A 17,193-nucleotide genomic window follows, 5' to 3' on the forward strand; every position below is an offset into this window, starting at 1 on the left:
AAATGTTCCATTGCCATACTGGCTGGCAATGTTCTTGTCCCTTGCTTGCAAGCTAGACAACTACAGCAAACGTACAGTCATGTCAAAAAGTGCAGCCAGAATAACAGCAAAGTAGCTGCACTTGCATTTGTTTAAGCTGTTTTCTAGAGACATTTATTTGTATACATCCATCACAATGAGCTAATGAGGCATGATTTCGCCTGTGATAAATGTGCTCACTCATCGGGACACTGTTGTTCAGAGGATCTAGCCAACAACACAGCTAACACAATCACTTCAAACTGAAGCTGGAAAGGCCGCTAACTAGCTGCACTTGGTTTCCATTGACCTTTTTTTCAATTGACATTTCTTTGTATATATCCATACAAATGATGCCAGCTGATTCATGATTTCGCTGCCTTTGACTCGTTCCGACATGTTCATTACTACGATACAGCTGGAGATTGAATTTGAATATTGAAACAATGTTGCAAATGTCGGAAACAGAAAGCAAGGTATATACAAATCTCCGCTGTTGAAGATGAAATGCTAGTCGAAAAGAAATGTGAGAATGTAGTGGAGATCAAGTTTATAAATTGCTTGGCAGGGCTGACGAGACAGTGGATTGAGCAGTCAGATGGAACAGAGTATATAGGCATTTTAGATTTAGCCGGTGGTAAATGGTGGAATATAGACACCATTTACAGTTTTAACCAATCAGCATTCACGATTAGACCCTATAGACCACAATATATCAGCTCGGTAGAATTAATTGGCTATAGTTCATCCTTAAATATTCTGTTTGAGCTGCTTTTGAAAGCAAAAGTTGAATTGAAAACATTCCTACCAGCAAATTAACACATTTCTAGTGGCAAATGTGCTAAATTATAACCCTGGTATGAAAGGGATGATCAACTCAGGGCTCTATGCGTTTTCTGGAAAATAATGCAACTCAGTGGAAGGTCAGTTCCACTCTGCATGTCGTGGAACACACCTTCCGGGTCCTTCATTATTTTCCATAGAACGCAGAGCCCCTCATTGATTATCCCTTAGAATGCCCTTCAAGCCAATCAGAAACAAGTATTCAACAACGCCGTGGTATAAAGAATGTTTATGCCTCATATCTGTTCTGACCTTTTCGAAGAAAGTAAAAACATAAGAAATCATGTGTCGTTATTAATGATACCTTCTTATCAAATGTACAAGTTAAAATGACAGTATGCGTATGTGTCTGCTGTCTACCTTTCCTTTTTAAAGATCTATATAGTGTATTTACAGTAACAGTCAACATTTTGGACACAGCTACTCATTGCAGGGTTTTTCTTTATTTTTACTATTTTCTACATTGTACAATAATAGTGAAGTCATCAAAACTATGAAATAACACATATGGAATCATGTCGTAACCAAAAAAGTGTTAATCAAATCAAAATATATTTTGTAATTGAGATTCTTCAAAGTAGCCACCCTTTCCTTGATGACAGCATTGCACACTCTTGGCATTCTCTCAACCAGCTTCATGAGGTAGTCACCTGGAATGCATTTCAATTAACAGGTGTGCCTTAAATTTGTGGAATTTCTTTCCTTCTTAATGCGTTTGAGCCAATCAGCTGTGTTGTGACAAGGTAGGGGTGGTTTACAGAAGATAGCCCTATTTGGTAAAAGACCAGGTCCATATTATGACAAGAACAGATCAAATAAACGAAGAGAAATGACAGTCCATCATTACTTTAAGACATGAAGGTCAGTCAATGCGGAACATTTCAAAAACGTTGAAGTTTCTTCAGGTGCAGTCACAAAAACCATCAAGCCCTATGATGAAACTGACTCTCATGATGACTGCCACAGGAACGGAAGACCCAGAGTTAACTCTGCTAAAGAGGATAAGTTCATAAGAGTTACCAAGCTCAGAAATTGCCGCCCAAATAAATGCTTCACAGAGTTCAAGTAACAGACACATCTCAACATCAACTATTCAGAGGAGACTGTGCAAATCAGTCCTTCATGGTTGAATTGCTGCAAAGAAACCACTACTTAAGGACACTAATAAGAAGAAGAGATTTTTGGTTCCAACCACCGAATAGTTGAACGGCTGATCTCCGCGTGTGTGGTTCCCACCTTGAAGTATAGAGGAGGTGGTGTGGGGGTGCTTTGCTGGTGACACTGTCTGTGATTTAATTAGAATTTAAGGCACACTTAACCAGCATGGCTACCACAGCATTCTGCAGCGATATGCCATCCCATCTGGTTTGATCATAGTGGAACTATAATTTGTTTTTCAACAGGCCAATGACCTAACACACCTCCAGGCTGTGTAAGGGCTATTTGACCAAGAAGGAGAGTGATGGAGTGCTGTATCAGATGACCTGGCCTCCACAATCACCCGACCTCAACCCAATTGAGATGGTTTGGTATGAGTTGGACCACAGAGTGAAGGAAAAGCAGCCTACAAGTGCTCAGCATATGTGGGAACTCCTTCAAGAACTTCAAGCATTCCAGGTGCAGCTGGTTGAGAGAATGCCAAGAGTGTGCAAAGCTGTCATCAAGGCAAAGGGTGGCTATTTTGATTCGTTTAACACTTTTTTGGTTACTACATGATTCCATATGTGTTATTTCATAGTGTTGATGTCTTCACTAGTATTCTACAATGTAGAAAATAGTCAAAAATAAAGAAAAACCCTGCAATGATTAGGTGTGTCCAAACTTTTGACTGGTGCTGTACAAAACTTGAGACAACTCTCAGATGACAGGGAAAGGGGAAATGGTTTCCTATCCAATATGTTTACTTAATCATGATGAGGTATTCTTCTAAAGCACAGCTCGAGACAACAACTAAAGCTCCTCAATATGCATAACAGTCTTAAAAGTCTTAGTGACACTAGTTAATTAGAACTAAAGAGAACCTGCTCATGAGAGAACTTGTCAGGGCGGTGGAAAGCCTTTTCCAGTACAATTCACAGTTCAATTATTAAACTGCAGAGTGAGAGGGTTGGAGCTCAACATTATACTATCCTGTTGCAGCAGTAGTACAGTATGAGGTGGACTCTTACCTTTCTCTAATGAGGTGATGCCCATGGAGGGTTGTCCTAGGCTGGCCTTCCTCTCCCACTTGCCCTCGTCAGGGTTGTAGACCTCCACGGAGGACAGGGGGCTCTGCTGGCCATCCATGCCCCCCATTACCATCACCTGACCCCCCAGGGCCACCGCTGATGCCCCCGCACGGGCTGTAGGAAGTGGAGGTAACTGGGTCCATGTCTGGCTCTCTATGTCCAGCACCTCGGCAGTGTCTAGAGGCAGGCCTGTCTCACTGCAGCCCCCGAGCACATAGAGCAGGCCGTCATGGAACACAGGGGTGCAGTAGACCCTGCACGTGGACATGGGGGGGAACACCTCCCAGTACAGGGACTTGACTAGGCTCACTGCCATCTCAAGTACAGGCATCTCTCCTGAGGCTGACGAAGGTGATGGGTCATTACATGCACGGACGGGTGGGGGGACAAACAAAAACACAACAAACAGAGAAGCAGGGGCACTGCGGATCAACCTCCGGTCTTTCTGCTCTGCTACCTGATCCCCTGTCTCTAGTGAGAGAGGGAACGTGACAGAGAAAGAGAGAGGGGGGGAGAGGCTACTTCAGCACTTTGCCAAATGCCTCTACCACCCAATGTTGTATTAATGAATTTGTTGATGTTTTAAAGCAAGGTTGCCATCTGCCCATTATTTCTCATTTTACTCCATTCAAGGGCCTTTATTTTGGTTAAAAAATCACCGCAGCTGATTGTTGTGCAACTGTGCGCTGCTCTCTAGAGAGGAATACACTAAAACAAGGTTTTTTGAAGGCTTCCTATAGCGAACACACGCAAAAGGTGTGCCCGGCTTTATGCACAATCCCTGTGAAGTGTTAGCGTCAAGTGGAAGATGGAGCTGGATCAAAAAACGAAGGAGAAAAACCTACAGGGTGTGACCTTCACGGTAATGACAATTCATGATAATCCACTGCAATGACTTGGAAGGAACCTGCATTCACATTCTCAGCCAGAGGCAATTATCCTGAGCTTCAGCTGTTATTTGAATCTGGTGAAGAGGGTAAAAACCAAAACCGAACAAAGGCTTCAAATGAAAACTCACTCCAAATATAATAGGAATAAGCTCTTGAGGTTAGACAGAACGTTTCTAATTAGACCAAAACACTAAATTCCAGAAGGCAGCTGTCAGGGCCCAACTGGGGCTGAGGAGTAACTTTTGTTCCCCTGAGACACAGTGAGGCTCCCACAGAGATTCCTGGCCTGTGGAAAATAAAAGAGCCAGCCCTGTGACCCTGTGGACGATTCAGCCGTGGGCAGCCGGCGCCGTGACATTCACAGCCAAGGCCAATGACAGGGGGTACTGGGGGGTGGAGGTCTAGGACAGCACGATCCACACACCAGCAGTACACCAAAGGTCCCTGCTTCCACTGGGGCTCTCAGGGTTCGGGTCGCACCGACTGAATGTCTAATTGGTACAGAAGCATCGTTAATTATGAAAACAGAGAGAGCATGTGACAGAAATGGGTGTTGTGGAAAAGGAGAAAAAAGAGAATGAATGGGGAGGAGGAGAGAAATTGAGAGAGGGCAAAGTGAAGTAGACAGGTGAAAAAGAAAGATTGAGAGAAAACAGACAGATATGGGGAGATGTAGAGCAATCGTTAGAGGCCCGGAGGTGTGACGCTGGCTGAGTGCAGGAAGGGGTTTCTCCACCCAGAGAGAAAAGATGGACAGATATCTCTTCAGAGAGACCCTGTGTTTTTATAGTTCAGGAAGGATCAGGTCTTCTTCTGCAGAGCCTCTTATAAGTCCACAGGTGTATCTTCCACTAGCTCTAACACACCACCCACTGGGCACACACTGGTTGAATTAATGTTGCTTCCACATCATTCCAATGAAATTAGGTTGAACCAACGTGGAAAAGACATTGAATTGACATCTGTGCCCAGTGGGCACACTCCAAGATGGGCCGCTCCTCTTTACCTCTTCTGATTGGGCTTGTTGTTAGGTTACAATGTACCAATGTATCCCTGCAGCAGAGTACTAGATGTATGTGTTAAGCCTGAAAGTGTTCAATAGAAACACACCAGATGGGCCGAGTCAGCTGAAGGAATGCAGGCTCAAAACTAGAACAGTTCCCACAGGATCGATTCCAAGAGGCCAGAGATGCTAGCAAACGCCCCCCCTCGTTATCAGAGTAGGTGGATTTGAAATGAAGGATGAAAAGTGTAAAAGGATGCACACTCGTTGGTATTCCAGGGGCAGGAATCTGACTCTCCCGGTAGTCTCCCGAAGCTCTTCCTCAGTGGTAGGTGTCCAGGGGTGATTGGAGGAGAAGCGGGGAGTTGTGTTGTGGCAGAAAAGGTCCTGGAGGAGCTTACCTAAGCTCTTACTCCTGTAGGAGGGTAAATCAAACAAGACAGAACAAGAGAAAAACAATCAATTAACTTGCAGGTAAACTGTGGAGAGATAAAAAAAGAGGGAGAGAGATAGAATGAGAGAGAAAGAGAGCACCAGTAATTGAGTGCCTCCTCAGGTGGGACTACCTGTCATGTAATTAAATCAAGCTAAACAAATCCCAACAGAATGAACCACAGTGGAATAAACTCCCTTGACGACAACAGTCAGATGCACTTTTATGATTTCCCCACACAGATTGAAAAAGACATCAAAAACACAATAGTAACGGGAAATAGTCTTGATTTCGTTCGTTGGTACATATTTATTGCAACAATGTTCAGGTGCCACTATATTTCCCGGTGGAGTGGGTCCTGGATATCACTGTTGGTTTTTTCACAAACCTTTTGAGCTGCTGTGTGTGACCTACTAGATAGATTGTCTTTGATGTGTCTCAATAGGTGAATTCAAAAGCACTTGACTCTGCAGGCTCAGTCAAGGCCACTGATACGGAGATCAGTGCCATGACAACAACACTACCATTATGCCTTTTATATCTGCCTGGCTCACTTAACATCTATTTATATGTCAGTTCATTTTACTCTTCAAAAAGAATATGTACTGTATATTATTACCGAAGAAATGTAATGTAAACAGTATCTTTAAAATGGCAACTATTGCATTAAGAATCCCAGAGACTGTGCCGTGTGGAGTATGTATGGTACATTGGCTTGGATGTGCAAATGCCAAACTTTTCGAGGGTCTTTAATGTGTAAATTCACCCTTTCAGGACTATACTCCTTTTGTTATCTTCGGACGCCCTTTCCCTCTCTCTTTTCATCCCTTTCTTTCCCTTCCTCCTTGCGCCGGCTGTGAACTCCCCCTCTCTCTTTGAGCAGACAGACAGCAGAGAGAGACCCTCTGAAACGGGGAGAGAGTGAAAGAGAGACAGAGAAAGAGACAGGGAGAGAGATAGCTAGAGACAGAGGCAGGCTTCAGACCCATAGAAGTCACACTTCCAACTGCTGAAACCCCATCAGACCCCAGAAGGGCTGCTCAGCTGCATATGATGTCAATGCCACAGTAATAAGCTGTGAGGCGACCCATACGGCGGGCCCATACGACAGGCCCAGCATACCCCTGGGCCCCTCCTGAGCATCACATCAAACTCATTCAGTCACGCATGCAGTTGATATTTTACCACTAGTACGGTTTTGTCAGGAGTACTCGACTCATATTTAGAGGGGAGCTTTGGTATTCACACAAAAGACAATAGTCAATAGCCAGGATTGTGAAACAAATATGCATATTATTCTTGGTTCTGATTAATATTATCAATATGTACATTTGAATTGAGTTAAATGTTGAACTAATGATTAACTAATTGATGTGTATCTGAATTGCAGAGTGACTTGTTAATCAGGGGATCACTAAGTGAAGCAGTATTATGAATCTCTTATTATTACTATTATGAGTCAGAATCTGGTCAACAGTATAAGCCAGAATAATGTGCTATTGTTCATGTTGCCTCAGCCCTTGAAACCTCTTGTAGGCTACAGCAGGAGTACAGGGGTTACTAAGCAGCCTCAGGAGGAGGATGTGTTCCACTTCCTGCCATAGCCACAGAAAGTAGGGGTGCTGAGGCAGCTGCAGCACCCCCTGAAAAATCAAACAAATATACAGTACCAGTCAAAAGGTTTGGAGACACCTACTCATTCAAGGGTCTTTCTTTATCTGGATTATTTTCTACATTGTAGAATAAAAGTGAAGACATCAAACATATGACATAACACATATGGAGTCATGTACTAAGCAAAAAAGTGTTAAACAAATCAAAATATATTTTATATTTGAGATACTTCAAAGTAGCCACCTTTTTCCTTGATGACAGCTTTGCACACTCTTGGCATTCTCTCAATCAGCTTCACAATGTAGAAAATAGTACAAATAAAGACAAACACACCTCTACATCAACTGTTCAGAGGAGACTGTGTGTATGAGCAATGGACATTAGACTGGTGGAAAGCTGTCCTTTGGTCTGGAGTCCAAATGTGAAATTTTGGGATCCAGCTGCTGTGTCTTGGTCAGACGCACTGTGGGTGAATGGATGATCTCCTCATGTGTAGTTCCCACCGTAAAGCATGGAGTAGGTGGTGTGATGGTGCTTTGCTGGTGACCCAGTCTGTGATTTATTTAGAATTTAAGGCACACTTAACCAGCATTCTACCACAGCATACTGGCGCGATACGGCATCCCATCTGGTTTGGATTTAGTGGGACTATCGTCTGTTTTTCAATAGGATAATGACCCAACTCACCTCCAGGCTGTGTAAGGCCTATTTGACCAAGAAGGAGGGTGATGGAGTGCGGCATCAGATTATCTGGCCTCCACGATCACCCGACCTCAACCCAATTGAGATGGTTTGGGATGAGTTGGACCGCAAAGTGAAGGAAAAGCAGCCAACAAGTGCTCAGCATATGTGGGAACTCCTTCAAGACTGTTGGAAAAGCATTCCAGGTGAATCTGGTTGAGAGACTACCAAGAGTGTGTAAAGCTGTCATCAAGGAAAGGGGTGGCTACTTACAGTGGGGCAAAAAAGTATTTAGTCAGCCACCAATTGTGCAAGTTCTCCCACTTAAAAAGATGAGGGAGGCCTGTCATTTTCATCATAGGTACACTTAAACTATGACAGACAAAAATGAGAAAATAAAATCCAGAAAATCACATTGTAGGATTTTTAATGAATTTATTTGCAAATTATGATGGAAAATAAGTATTTGGTCAATAACAAAAGTTTCTCAATACTTTGTTATAGACCCTTTGTTGGCAATGACAGAGGTCAAACGTTTTCTGTAAGTCTTCACAAGGTTTTCACACACTGATGCTGGTATTTTGGCCCATTCCTCCATGCAGATCTCCTCTAGAGCAGTGATGTTTGGGGGCTGTTGCTGGGCAACAAAGACTTTCAACTCCCTCCAAAGATTTTCTATGGAGTTGAGATCTGGAGACTGGCTAGGCCACTCCAGGACCTTGAAAATGCTTCTTACGAAGCCACTCCTTCGTTGCCCGGGCGGTGTGTTTGGGATGATTGTCATGCTGAAAGACCCAGCGACGTTTCATCTTCAATGCCCTTGCTGATGGAAGGAGGTTTTCACTCGAAATCTCACGATACATGGCCCCATTCATTCTTTCCTTTACACGGATCAGTCGTCCTGGTCCCTTTGCAGAAAAACAGCCCCAAAGCATGATGTTTCCACCCCCATGCTTCACTGTAGGTATGGTGTTCTTTGGGTGCAACTCAGCATTCTTTGTCCTCCAAACACGACGAGTTGAGTTTTTACCAAAAAGCTCTATTTTGGTTTCATCTGACCATATGACATTCTCCCCATCTTCTTCTGGATCATCCAAATGCTCTCTAGCAAACTTCAGACGGGCCTGGACATGTACTGGCTTAAGCAGGGGGACACGTCTGGCACTGCAGGATTTGAGTCCTTGACGGCGTAGTGTGTTACTGATGGTAGGCTTTGTTACTTTGGACCCAGCTCTCTGCAGGTCATTCACTAGGTCCCCCCGTATGGTTCTGGGATTTTTGCTCACCGTTCTTGTGATAATTTTGACCCCACGGGGTGAGATCTTGCGTGGAGCCCCAGATCGAGGGAGATTATCAGTGGTCTTGTATGTCTTCCATTTCCTAATAATTGCTCCCACAGTTGATTTCTTCAAACCAAGCTGCTTACCTATTGCAGATTCAGTCTTCCCAGCCTGGTGCAGGTCTACACTTTTGTTTCTGGTGTCCTTTGACAGCTCTTTGGTATTGGCCATAGTGGAGTTTGGAGTGTGGCTGTTTGAGGTTGTGGACAGGTGTATTTTATACTGATAACAAATGCAAACAGGTAATACAGGTAACGAGTGGAGGACAGAGGAGCCTCTTAAAGAAGAAGTTACAGGTCTGTGAGATCCAGAAATCTTGCTTGTTTGTAGGTGACCAAATACTTATTTTCCACCATAATTTGCAAATAAATTCATTAAAAATCCTACAATGTGATTTTTGGGATTTTTTTCTCATTTTGTCTGTCATAGTTGAAGTCTACCTATGATGAAAATTACAGGCCTCCCTCATCTTTTTAAGTGGGAGAACTTGCACAATTGGTGGCTGACTAAATACCTTTTCCCCCACTGTATCTCAAATATATTTTGATTTGTTTAACACTTTTTGGTTACTACATGATTCCATTTGTGTTATTTCATAGTTTTGATGTCTTCATTATTATTCTACAATTTTAGAAAATAGTACAAAAAAAATAAAAACTTGAATGAGTAGGTATGTCCAAACTTTTGTAAATACAGTACCAGTCAAAAGGGACGGCAGGTAGCCTAGTGGTTCGAGCATTGGGCCAGTAACCGAAAGGTTGCTGGATCGAATCCCCGAGCTGACAAGGAAAAAAATCTGTCATTCTGCCCCTGAGGTGTGCCCCCTTAACCTACTGTTCCCCAGGCACCGAAGATTTGTATGTCGATTAAGGCATCCCCCCGACCTCTCTGATTGAGAGGGGTTGGGTTAAATGCGGAAGACACATTTCAGTTGAAGGCATTCAGTTTTTACAACTAAAAAGTTGTGCACTGGGCCTGTAATCGTCCTGTATTTGTGGACTGATATAGCCATCTGCAGCTTGGGAAAACTACTTCCCCCGGCTATGGTTCCTGGGTAGGTTTTGTGAGGGCTTTTCTGTCTTCTCTTCAGAAAATGCACCCAGAGACAATTGCATAATTACTACAGCTGGCACCTTTCAAGACTAAAACTCAAAACGGTTCAACATTTTTACAACCACCTCATCATGGTTCTCCTCTGTCCCTCTGCAACAAACACCCCTCTCCCGTCCCGGCTGACAGTCGTCTTACACAAGCCCCCGTGTCCCAGAGGGACTGAGCACAGCGAGGATCTGAGAGGCAGAGCTTAAAAAAACAGTATCAAGAGAACAAGCCACAGGCAATACTAAGCTCAGAATATATCATATACAGATAAAACCTCAATAGTAATGATAACCTACATGCAGTAACTTGAAAATTACACACACATTGACAGAGATATGCATGAATATATGCATGGACATGGGGGTTAAGTTCATTATGGAATGGTAGTAGAACACTGAAATGTGTTGCATATTTAAATCATTTGGGGGTAAATTATTTTCCACTGATCAGTGCAAATGAATGCGGAGAGATGGTAAATAGCTTCCTCTTTGAGTATGCATGCCTACAAGCTTGGTAGCTCTTCAGTTTCACAGGAGGTCCAAATATTGCAATCAAAGGAAATGTTAATGTTGCCAGCAAAAAAACACTTTATATCAACACTGAAATTACAAAAAAAATGTGATGGTATCTCTATAAATAACAAAATGTCTATCTACATTGTCAGAAACCCTTTAACAGTTGGTATTACAGCATGTCCAAGAGCCTGGTTCTCTGGGCTTGGCAACTAACATGTTGATGAGACAATCACAACCACTCTGGTCGATTTGGCTAAATGGAGATGCCCATGGAGGGCTAATGTCTGTCAACTGTCTGGGCAGATCCAGCACATCGCAGAACTAATCAAAGCGTCTTCACAACGATCAGGCTGCCCCTTCCCCAAAGAAAAGAGTGATTAACAAATGGATGGAACCAGCAGACACACACAAAGAGGATGGAGAATTTCAATTGAGATTAAAGTAGCGTGTGAAAAATAATTTACAGTCTGACAGTACACACACACACATGCATACACACACTAATTTATATTGTGAACAAGAGAAAGAGAGAGAGAGAGGGGAATGGAGGAGGGATATATGGAGAGAGACAGAGGGAATTGGTACACGGGGAGGAAGAATGTGAGAGCTAAATACAAAGTGAGAGAACGTGAGAGAAAAAGATAGTGAGAGAGAGAGAGAAAGAAAGAGGAAAAGAGAGTGATATGATGAATGGTGAATTTGCATTTGCATTTGAGATAGAGAGAGGGACAGGGTTGTGACTATAGGAATTACAGCTAGGGCCGGAAGTGACTCTTCGTAGAAAGTTAGGAGAGCATTTTAGCTGCCCCTAACCTTTTTCCTAACCTGAACCTAATTCTCCTAAACTGCCACAAGAATTATCCTAACCTGCTACGAAAGAGTAACTTCTAGTCGTTGTTGTATTCCACCTAATCAGAACCGAGGAAGAGGTGGGAAGAAAGAAAGCAAAATATTTCTGATCACTGGACTCAGCTGCCACTCTGATGAAACAGCAGGAAAAAATGGCCACTGGTACCCCTTAGGTCAACTGTCCAATCAGACGCTCCACTGACCAACACCGTGAAGACAGCCCAATCCAGCCTTGGATAATCAGAACTGAAGGCCCTGGTATAACTCACACCACAGCAGCCACACAACAGACTCATGACCCCCTCTATAGGCTCACATACCGGCTGACAAATACCCATGAGCCAGAATAACATGATCCTAATCTCATCAGAAGTAAAGTAAAGTTTGAACTCTGTACAGCAATCTACAGTATATCCCAGAACGTAACAGTCAATCAATCAAATATATTCATCTATTTTTACACCAGCAGATGTCACAAAGTGCTATACAGAAACCTAGCCTAAAATCCTAAACAGCAAGCAATGCTGTTAGGTGTTAGGAACCAAACTTAGCTGAGAGAGAGATGGTCATTCTAAAAGTGCCCTCCTCTCAGTCCTGTATGTACAGCTGCAGGGGTCCTGATCCAACCGATGATAACAAGAGGTATTTCCTACTGAGCCACTGAGACAGCCACAAGATTAATCTCACTAAAAGAGGCTAACAGAGAACATGTAACATATGCCCCAGTAACTGTGATAGATACATCAGCAGGTTTGGCCATTTTCAGAGAACGATCCATTAATACAAACATGATATAGACCACAAGCTGTAACGTTAACCCCTCTCCTTCATCCACCTAATCAGATGTAGATTTACCTACTGACTTTATATCAAGTCTCATCGATCCCCTATCACTTGCATTGTGCTGTCTTTGTCATATTTGTTGTCATGGCATAGAGTGCAAGACTGAGACTTCACTGCTGCATACTGCATACGTATCAGACAGAGAGACAGGGAGAGAGAGAGGAAATAGGAGCTGTCATGTCTATGATACCACCACAGCTAAATATGTGGCCAACAGGAGACAAAACACATTCCCTTCCACTGATCAAAATCTCTCCACAGAGAGCAAGCAGAACAGCACTGGCACTTTCTCTCTCGGCTGCAGCTTTTGGACATGACTGGGTGTCTAGGGACCTCAGATGTCTTCCATTCAGATCATCTACTTCTGAACCTTGATATCCTAGATCTCATGTCCTCTTTAAATAGATACAGGGAGGAAGGGGAGTGAGAAAGGAAGGGAGAGAGAGAGAGGAGAGAGGTGGACAAATAAAAGGAGAGAGAGGGAGGAATGATTTAGAAACAGCTGAAACCAACAGAGAGACACAGTAAGGATGGAATAGGAAAAGCAATGGGAGTCAACCAAATAGATGCATCAATCATCTTCTGTCTCCATAGTGTAGTGGGCTGGGGCTGTTAACCAAACACCACTAACGTCCTACTTTTACTACCCAGGCGAGAACGTACCCTCTCGCTCACTCACTCTCGGGGCACTTTCTAATGGAACCCTAGGCTCCCAATGGGACTACCAACAAGCTGTCTAAGAGCAGCACAGAAACACTGTATGCCTCTTGATTAATGAAGTTCCCGGAGTTCCTGAGGGGAGGGGGGATAAAGAGCAAAATAAAGTGATGAAGCAAGCAGTTTTCTAACAACATTAATAATCATGCTGGGTTGAGCATATGCCCTGACAAACCTCATTTGAGAGGTAAAATATCCTATGGGAGAATTCAGTCCCCTCCTCTTTACTTTTACAGGGTATCAATTCATTGGATACTGCATAACAATACACCTCACACCATATGCAGCAGGGCAATTACACATTTCCCCAACAGATTGTACTGATAAACCAACTGAGATGTGTGTGTGTGTGTGTGTGTGTGTGTGTGTGTGTGTGTGTGTGTGTGTGTGTGTGTGTGTGTGTGTGTGTGTGTGTGTGTGTGTGTGTGTGTGTGTGTGTGTGTGTGTGTGTGTGTGTGTGTGTGAACGTTCATCTAAACCCGAGCAGTGTGTAGTAATTAAGAAGTAATGTTATAGGATTATCTTTTTAGAAACAGGTGTCATTCCTGAACGGGAAGGCAGAAATTAGCATCTGCAACAGGCCCCTTTAAACCTTCTTTTAGCGGCTTCAAATAAAATAACATTTATTTGTAAAATACACAGTTTAAAATCAAAGTTTATTGGTCCTGTACACAGATTTGCAGATGTTATTGTAGGTACAGCTAAATGCTTATGTTTCTAGCCAACAGTGCAGTAATACCTAGCAATACAAACATAATCCAAAAAAAATAAGAAACATGGAAATTTGTGAGAGCTAAATACAAAGTGAGAGAACGTGGAAATTAAGAAATATCAGAATGAGCCATGTCATAGTCTGGAATAGTATGGACAATATATGAATAGAAAAGGTGTGCAAAGCAGTAGTTATTTAGGATGAGCCATGACTAGAATACAGTATATACAGTCGTGGCCAAAAGTTTTGAGAATGACACAAATATTAATTTTCACAAAGCCTGCTGCCTCAGATTGTATGATGGCAATTTGCATATACTCCAGAATGTTATGAAGAGTGCTCAGATGAATTGCAAAGTCCCTCTTTGCCATGCAAATGAACGGAATCCCCCCAAAAAACATTTCCACTGCATTTCAGCCACAAAATGACCAGTTGACATCATGTCAGTGATTCTCTAGTTAACACAGGTGTGAGTGTTGACGAGGACACGGCTGGAGATCACTCTGTCATGCTGATTGAGTTCGAATAACAGACTGGAAGCTTCAAAAGGAGGGTGGTGTGGAATCATTGTTCTTCCTCTGTCAATCATGGTTACCTGCACAAAAAGGTCTTCACAGGCAAGGATATTGCTGCCAGTAAGATTGCACCTAAATCAACTATTTAGCGGATCATCAAGAAATTCTAGGAGAGCGGTTCAATTGTTGTGAAGAAGGCTTCAGGGCGTCTAAGAAAGTCCAGCAAGCGCCAGGACCGTCTCCTAAAGTTGATTCAGCTACGGGATCAGGGCACCACCAGTACAGAGCTTGCTCAGGAATGGCAGGAGTGAGTGCATCTGCATGCACAGTGAGGCGAAGACTTTTGGAGGATGGCCTGATGTCAAGAAGGGCAGCAAAGAAGCCACGACTCTCCAAGAAAACATCAGGGACAGACTGATATTCTGCAAAAGGTACAGGGATTGGACTGCTGTGGACTGGGGTAAAGTCATTTTCTCTGATGAATTCCCTTTCCGATTGTTTGGGGCATCCGGAAAAAAGCTTGTCTGGAGAAGACAAGGTGAGTGCTACCATCAGTCCTGTGTCATGCCAACAGTAAATCATACCGAGACCATTCATGTGTGGGGTTGCTTTTCAGCCAAGGGAGTGGGCTCACTCACAATTTTGCCAAAGAACACAGCCTTGAATAAAGAATGGTATCAACACATCCTCCGAGAGCAACGTCTCCCAACCATCCAGGAACAGTTTGGTGATGAACAATGCCTTTTCCAGCATGAGGGAGCACCTTGCCATAAGGCAAAAGTGATAACTATGTGACTCAAGGAACAAACATCGATATTTTGGGTCCACGGCCAGGAAACTCCCCAGACCTTAATCCCATTGAGAACTTTTGGTCAATCCTAAAGAGGCAGGTGGACAAACAAAAACCCACAATTTCTGACAAACTCCAAGCATTGATTATGCAAGAATGAGCTGCCAGTAGTCAGGATGTGGCCCAGAAGTTAATTGACAGCATGCCAGGGCGGATTGCAGAGGTCTTGAAAAAGAAGGGTCAACATTGCAAATATTGACTATTTTTATCAACTTCATGTAATAAATGTCAATAAAAGCCTTTGACACTTATGAAATGCTTGTAATTATACTTCAGTATTCCATAGTAACATCTGACAAAAATATCTAAAGACACTGAAGCAGCAGCAGCAAACTTTGTGGAAATTCACAAGTCATTCTCAAAACTTTTGGCCACGGCTGTACATAGCGGGAAAAACAGTATGTAAACATTATCCAAGTGACCAGTGTTCAATTACTCTATGTACAGTGCATTCAGAAACTATTCAGACCCCTTGACTTTTTTCACAATTTGTTACGTTACAGCTGTGTTCATATACAAAAAACAGGTTTTTTAGAAATGTTAGCAAATGTATAATAAAAATTGAAACATAACATTTACATAAGTATTCCGACCCTTTACTCCACATATGTCAGAGTCAAGGCCCGCGGGCCACATCCGGCCCGCGAGAAGGTTTTTACGGCCCCTGGGATGATCTTGATTTATTATTAGAACCGGCCCGCAGACCGCAGCAAGCCGGCAGCCCGCAGATCTTTTACACGCACCAATACTACATTTCCCACAATGCAACGGTGACGCACCGAGCAGTAGGCTGCTTCATTTCAATATTTATTGGCACAGCAGTTGTCAGCATCACAGTAAAATTAACTTTCAGATACCCATCAAAAATGGCAAAACGGAAGGTGGACACTGAGAACCGGGGTTTCAAACAAGGTGGGAGTCGGAGTATTTGTTCACGGAGGTAGCTGGAAAACCTGTGTGTCTTCTGTGTGGAGAAAGTGTGGCGGTACTGAAAGAGTATAATCTGAGACGACATTATGAAACGAAACACGCGGACAAAAACAAGAATATGGACATGGAACAAAGGCTACAAAAGGCAGAGGAATTAAAACGAGGCCTCAAATCTCGACAGGCTCTGTTCAAAAAAGCCAAATCACAAGGCCAGGCTGCTGTCAAGGCCAGTTTTATTTTGGCAGAAGAGATCGCTAAATCAGCCCGGCCATTTACGGAGGGGATTTCATCAAAAACTGCATGATTAAAGTTTGTGACGAAGTTTGCCCAGAAAAAAGGCAACTCTTTTTAAATGTGAGTCTGAGCAGAAACACCATTGCCGAGAGAGTAGACCAGTTGTCCATCAATCTAAAAGAGCAGCTTGTGAAAAAGGGAAAAGATTTCATTGCATATTCCTTGGCTGTGGATGAGAGCACCGACATTTCTGACATTGCCCAGTTGTCAATTTTCATCCGCGGAGTGGACTCCAGCCTAAGCGTGACAGAGGAGTTTTTGGCTTTACGTCCTATGCATGGCACAACTACGGGGCATGATTTGTATGAAGAGGTGTCAAGATGTGTAAATGAGATGGAGCTGCCTTGGGAAAAACTCGTGGGTTTGACAACCGACGGAGCACCTGCGATGTGTGGACACAGGAGCGGACTGGTGGCGAAGATACGGGAAAAGATGCAAGAGGAAAACGCGACAGGTGAGCTGACAGCTTATCATTGTATCATACACCAGGAAGCGTTGTGCGGTAAAGCCTTGAAAATGGAGCATGTAATGAGCATCATCACGCGCACAGTTAACTTTATCAGAGCCAAAGGTTTGAATCACCGCCAGTTCAAGGCATTTCTGACGGAGTTAGAAACGGAGCATGGTGATTTGCCTTATCACACAGAGGTGCGATGGCTAAGCCAGGAAAGGTGCTTCAAAGATGTTTCGAGCTTCGTGAGGAGATTTGTCTGTTCTTGGACAGCAAAGGGAAAGACACAACACAACTCCGAGACGAAATGTTTCTGTGTGAAATGGCTTTTCTGTGTGACATTACGAGTCATCTGAATGCAATGAA

General features: G+C 43.3%; 1 protein-coding gene across 50 annotated transcripts in view; it reads right to left on the bottom strand.

Moving 5' to 3' along the window:
- LOC118361031 (kelch domain-containing protein 8B) overlaps positions 1 to 17,193 on the bottom strand; it is a 155,984-nt gene that overhangs the window by 110,170 nt on the left and 28,621 nt on the right. For all 50 annotated transcript variants that reach the window (XM_052482783.1, XM_052482773.1, XM_052482803.1 and 47 more), the window contains exon 3: positions 3,030 to 5,397. In XM_052482783.1, coding sequence (XP_052338743.1) covers positions 3,030 to 3,420 — 391 coding nt within the window. In that variant the 5' untranslated portion in view covers positions 3,421 to 5,397. The remainder of the gene's footprint in view (positions 1 to 3,029; positions 5,398 to 17,193) is intronic.

The sequence above is a fragment of the Oncorhynchus keta genome, chromosome 28, assembly GCF_023373465.1.
Source record: "Oncorhynchus keta strain PuntledgeMale-10-30-2019 chromosome 28, Oket_V2, whole genome shotgun sequence".
Taxonomy (NCBI): domain Eukaryota; kingdom Metazoa; phylum Chordata; class Actinopteri; order Salmoniformes; family Salmonidae; genus Oncorhynchus; species Oncorhynchus keta.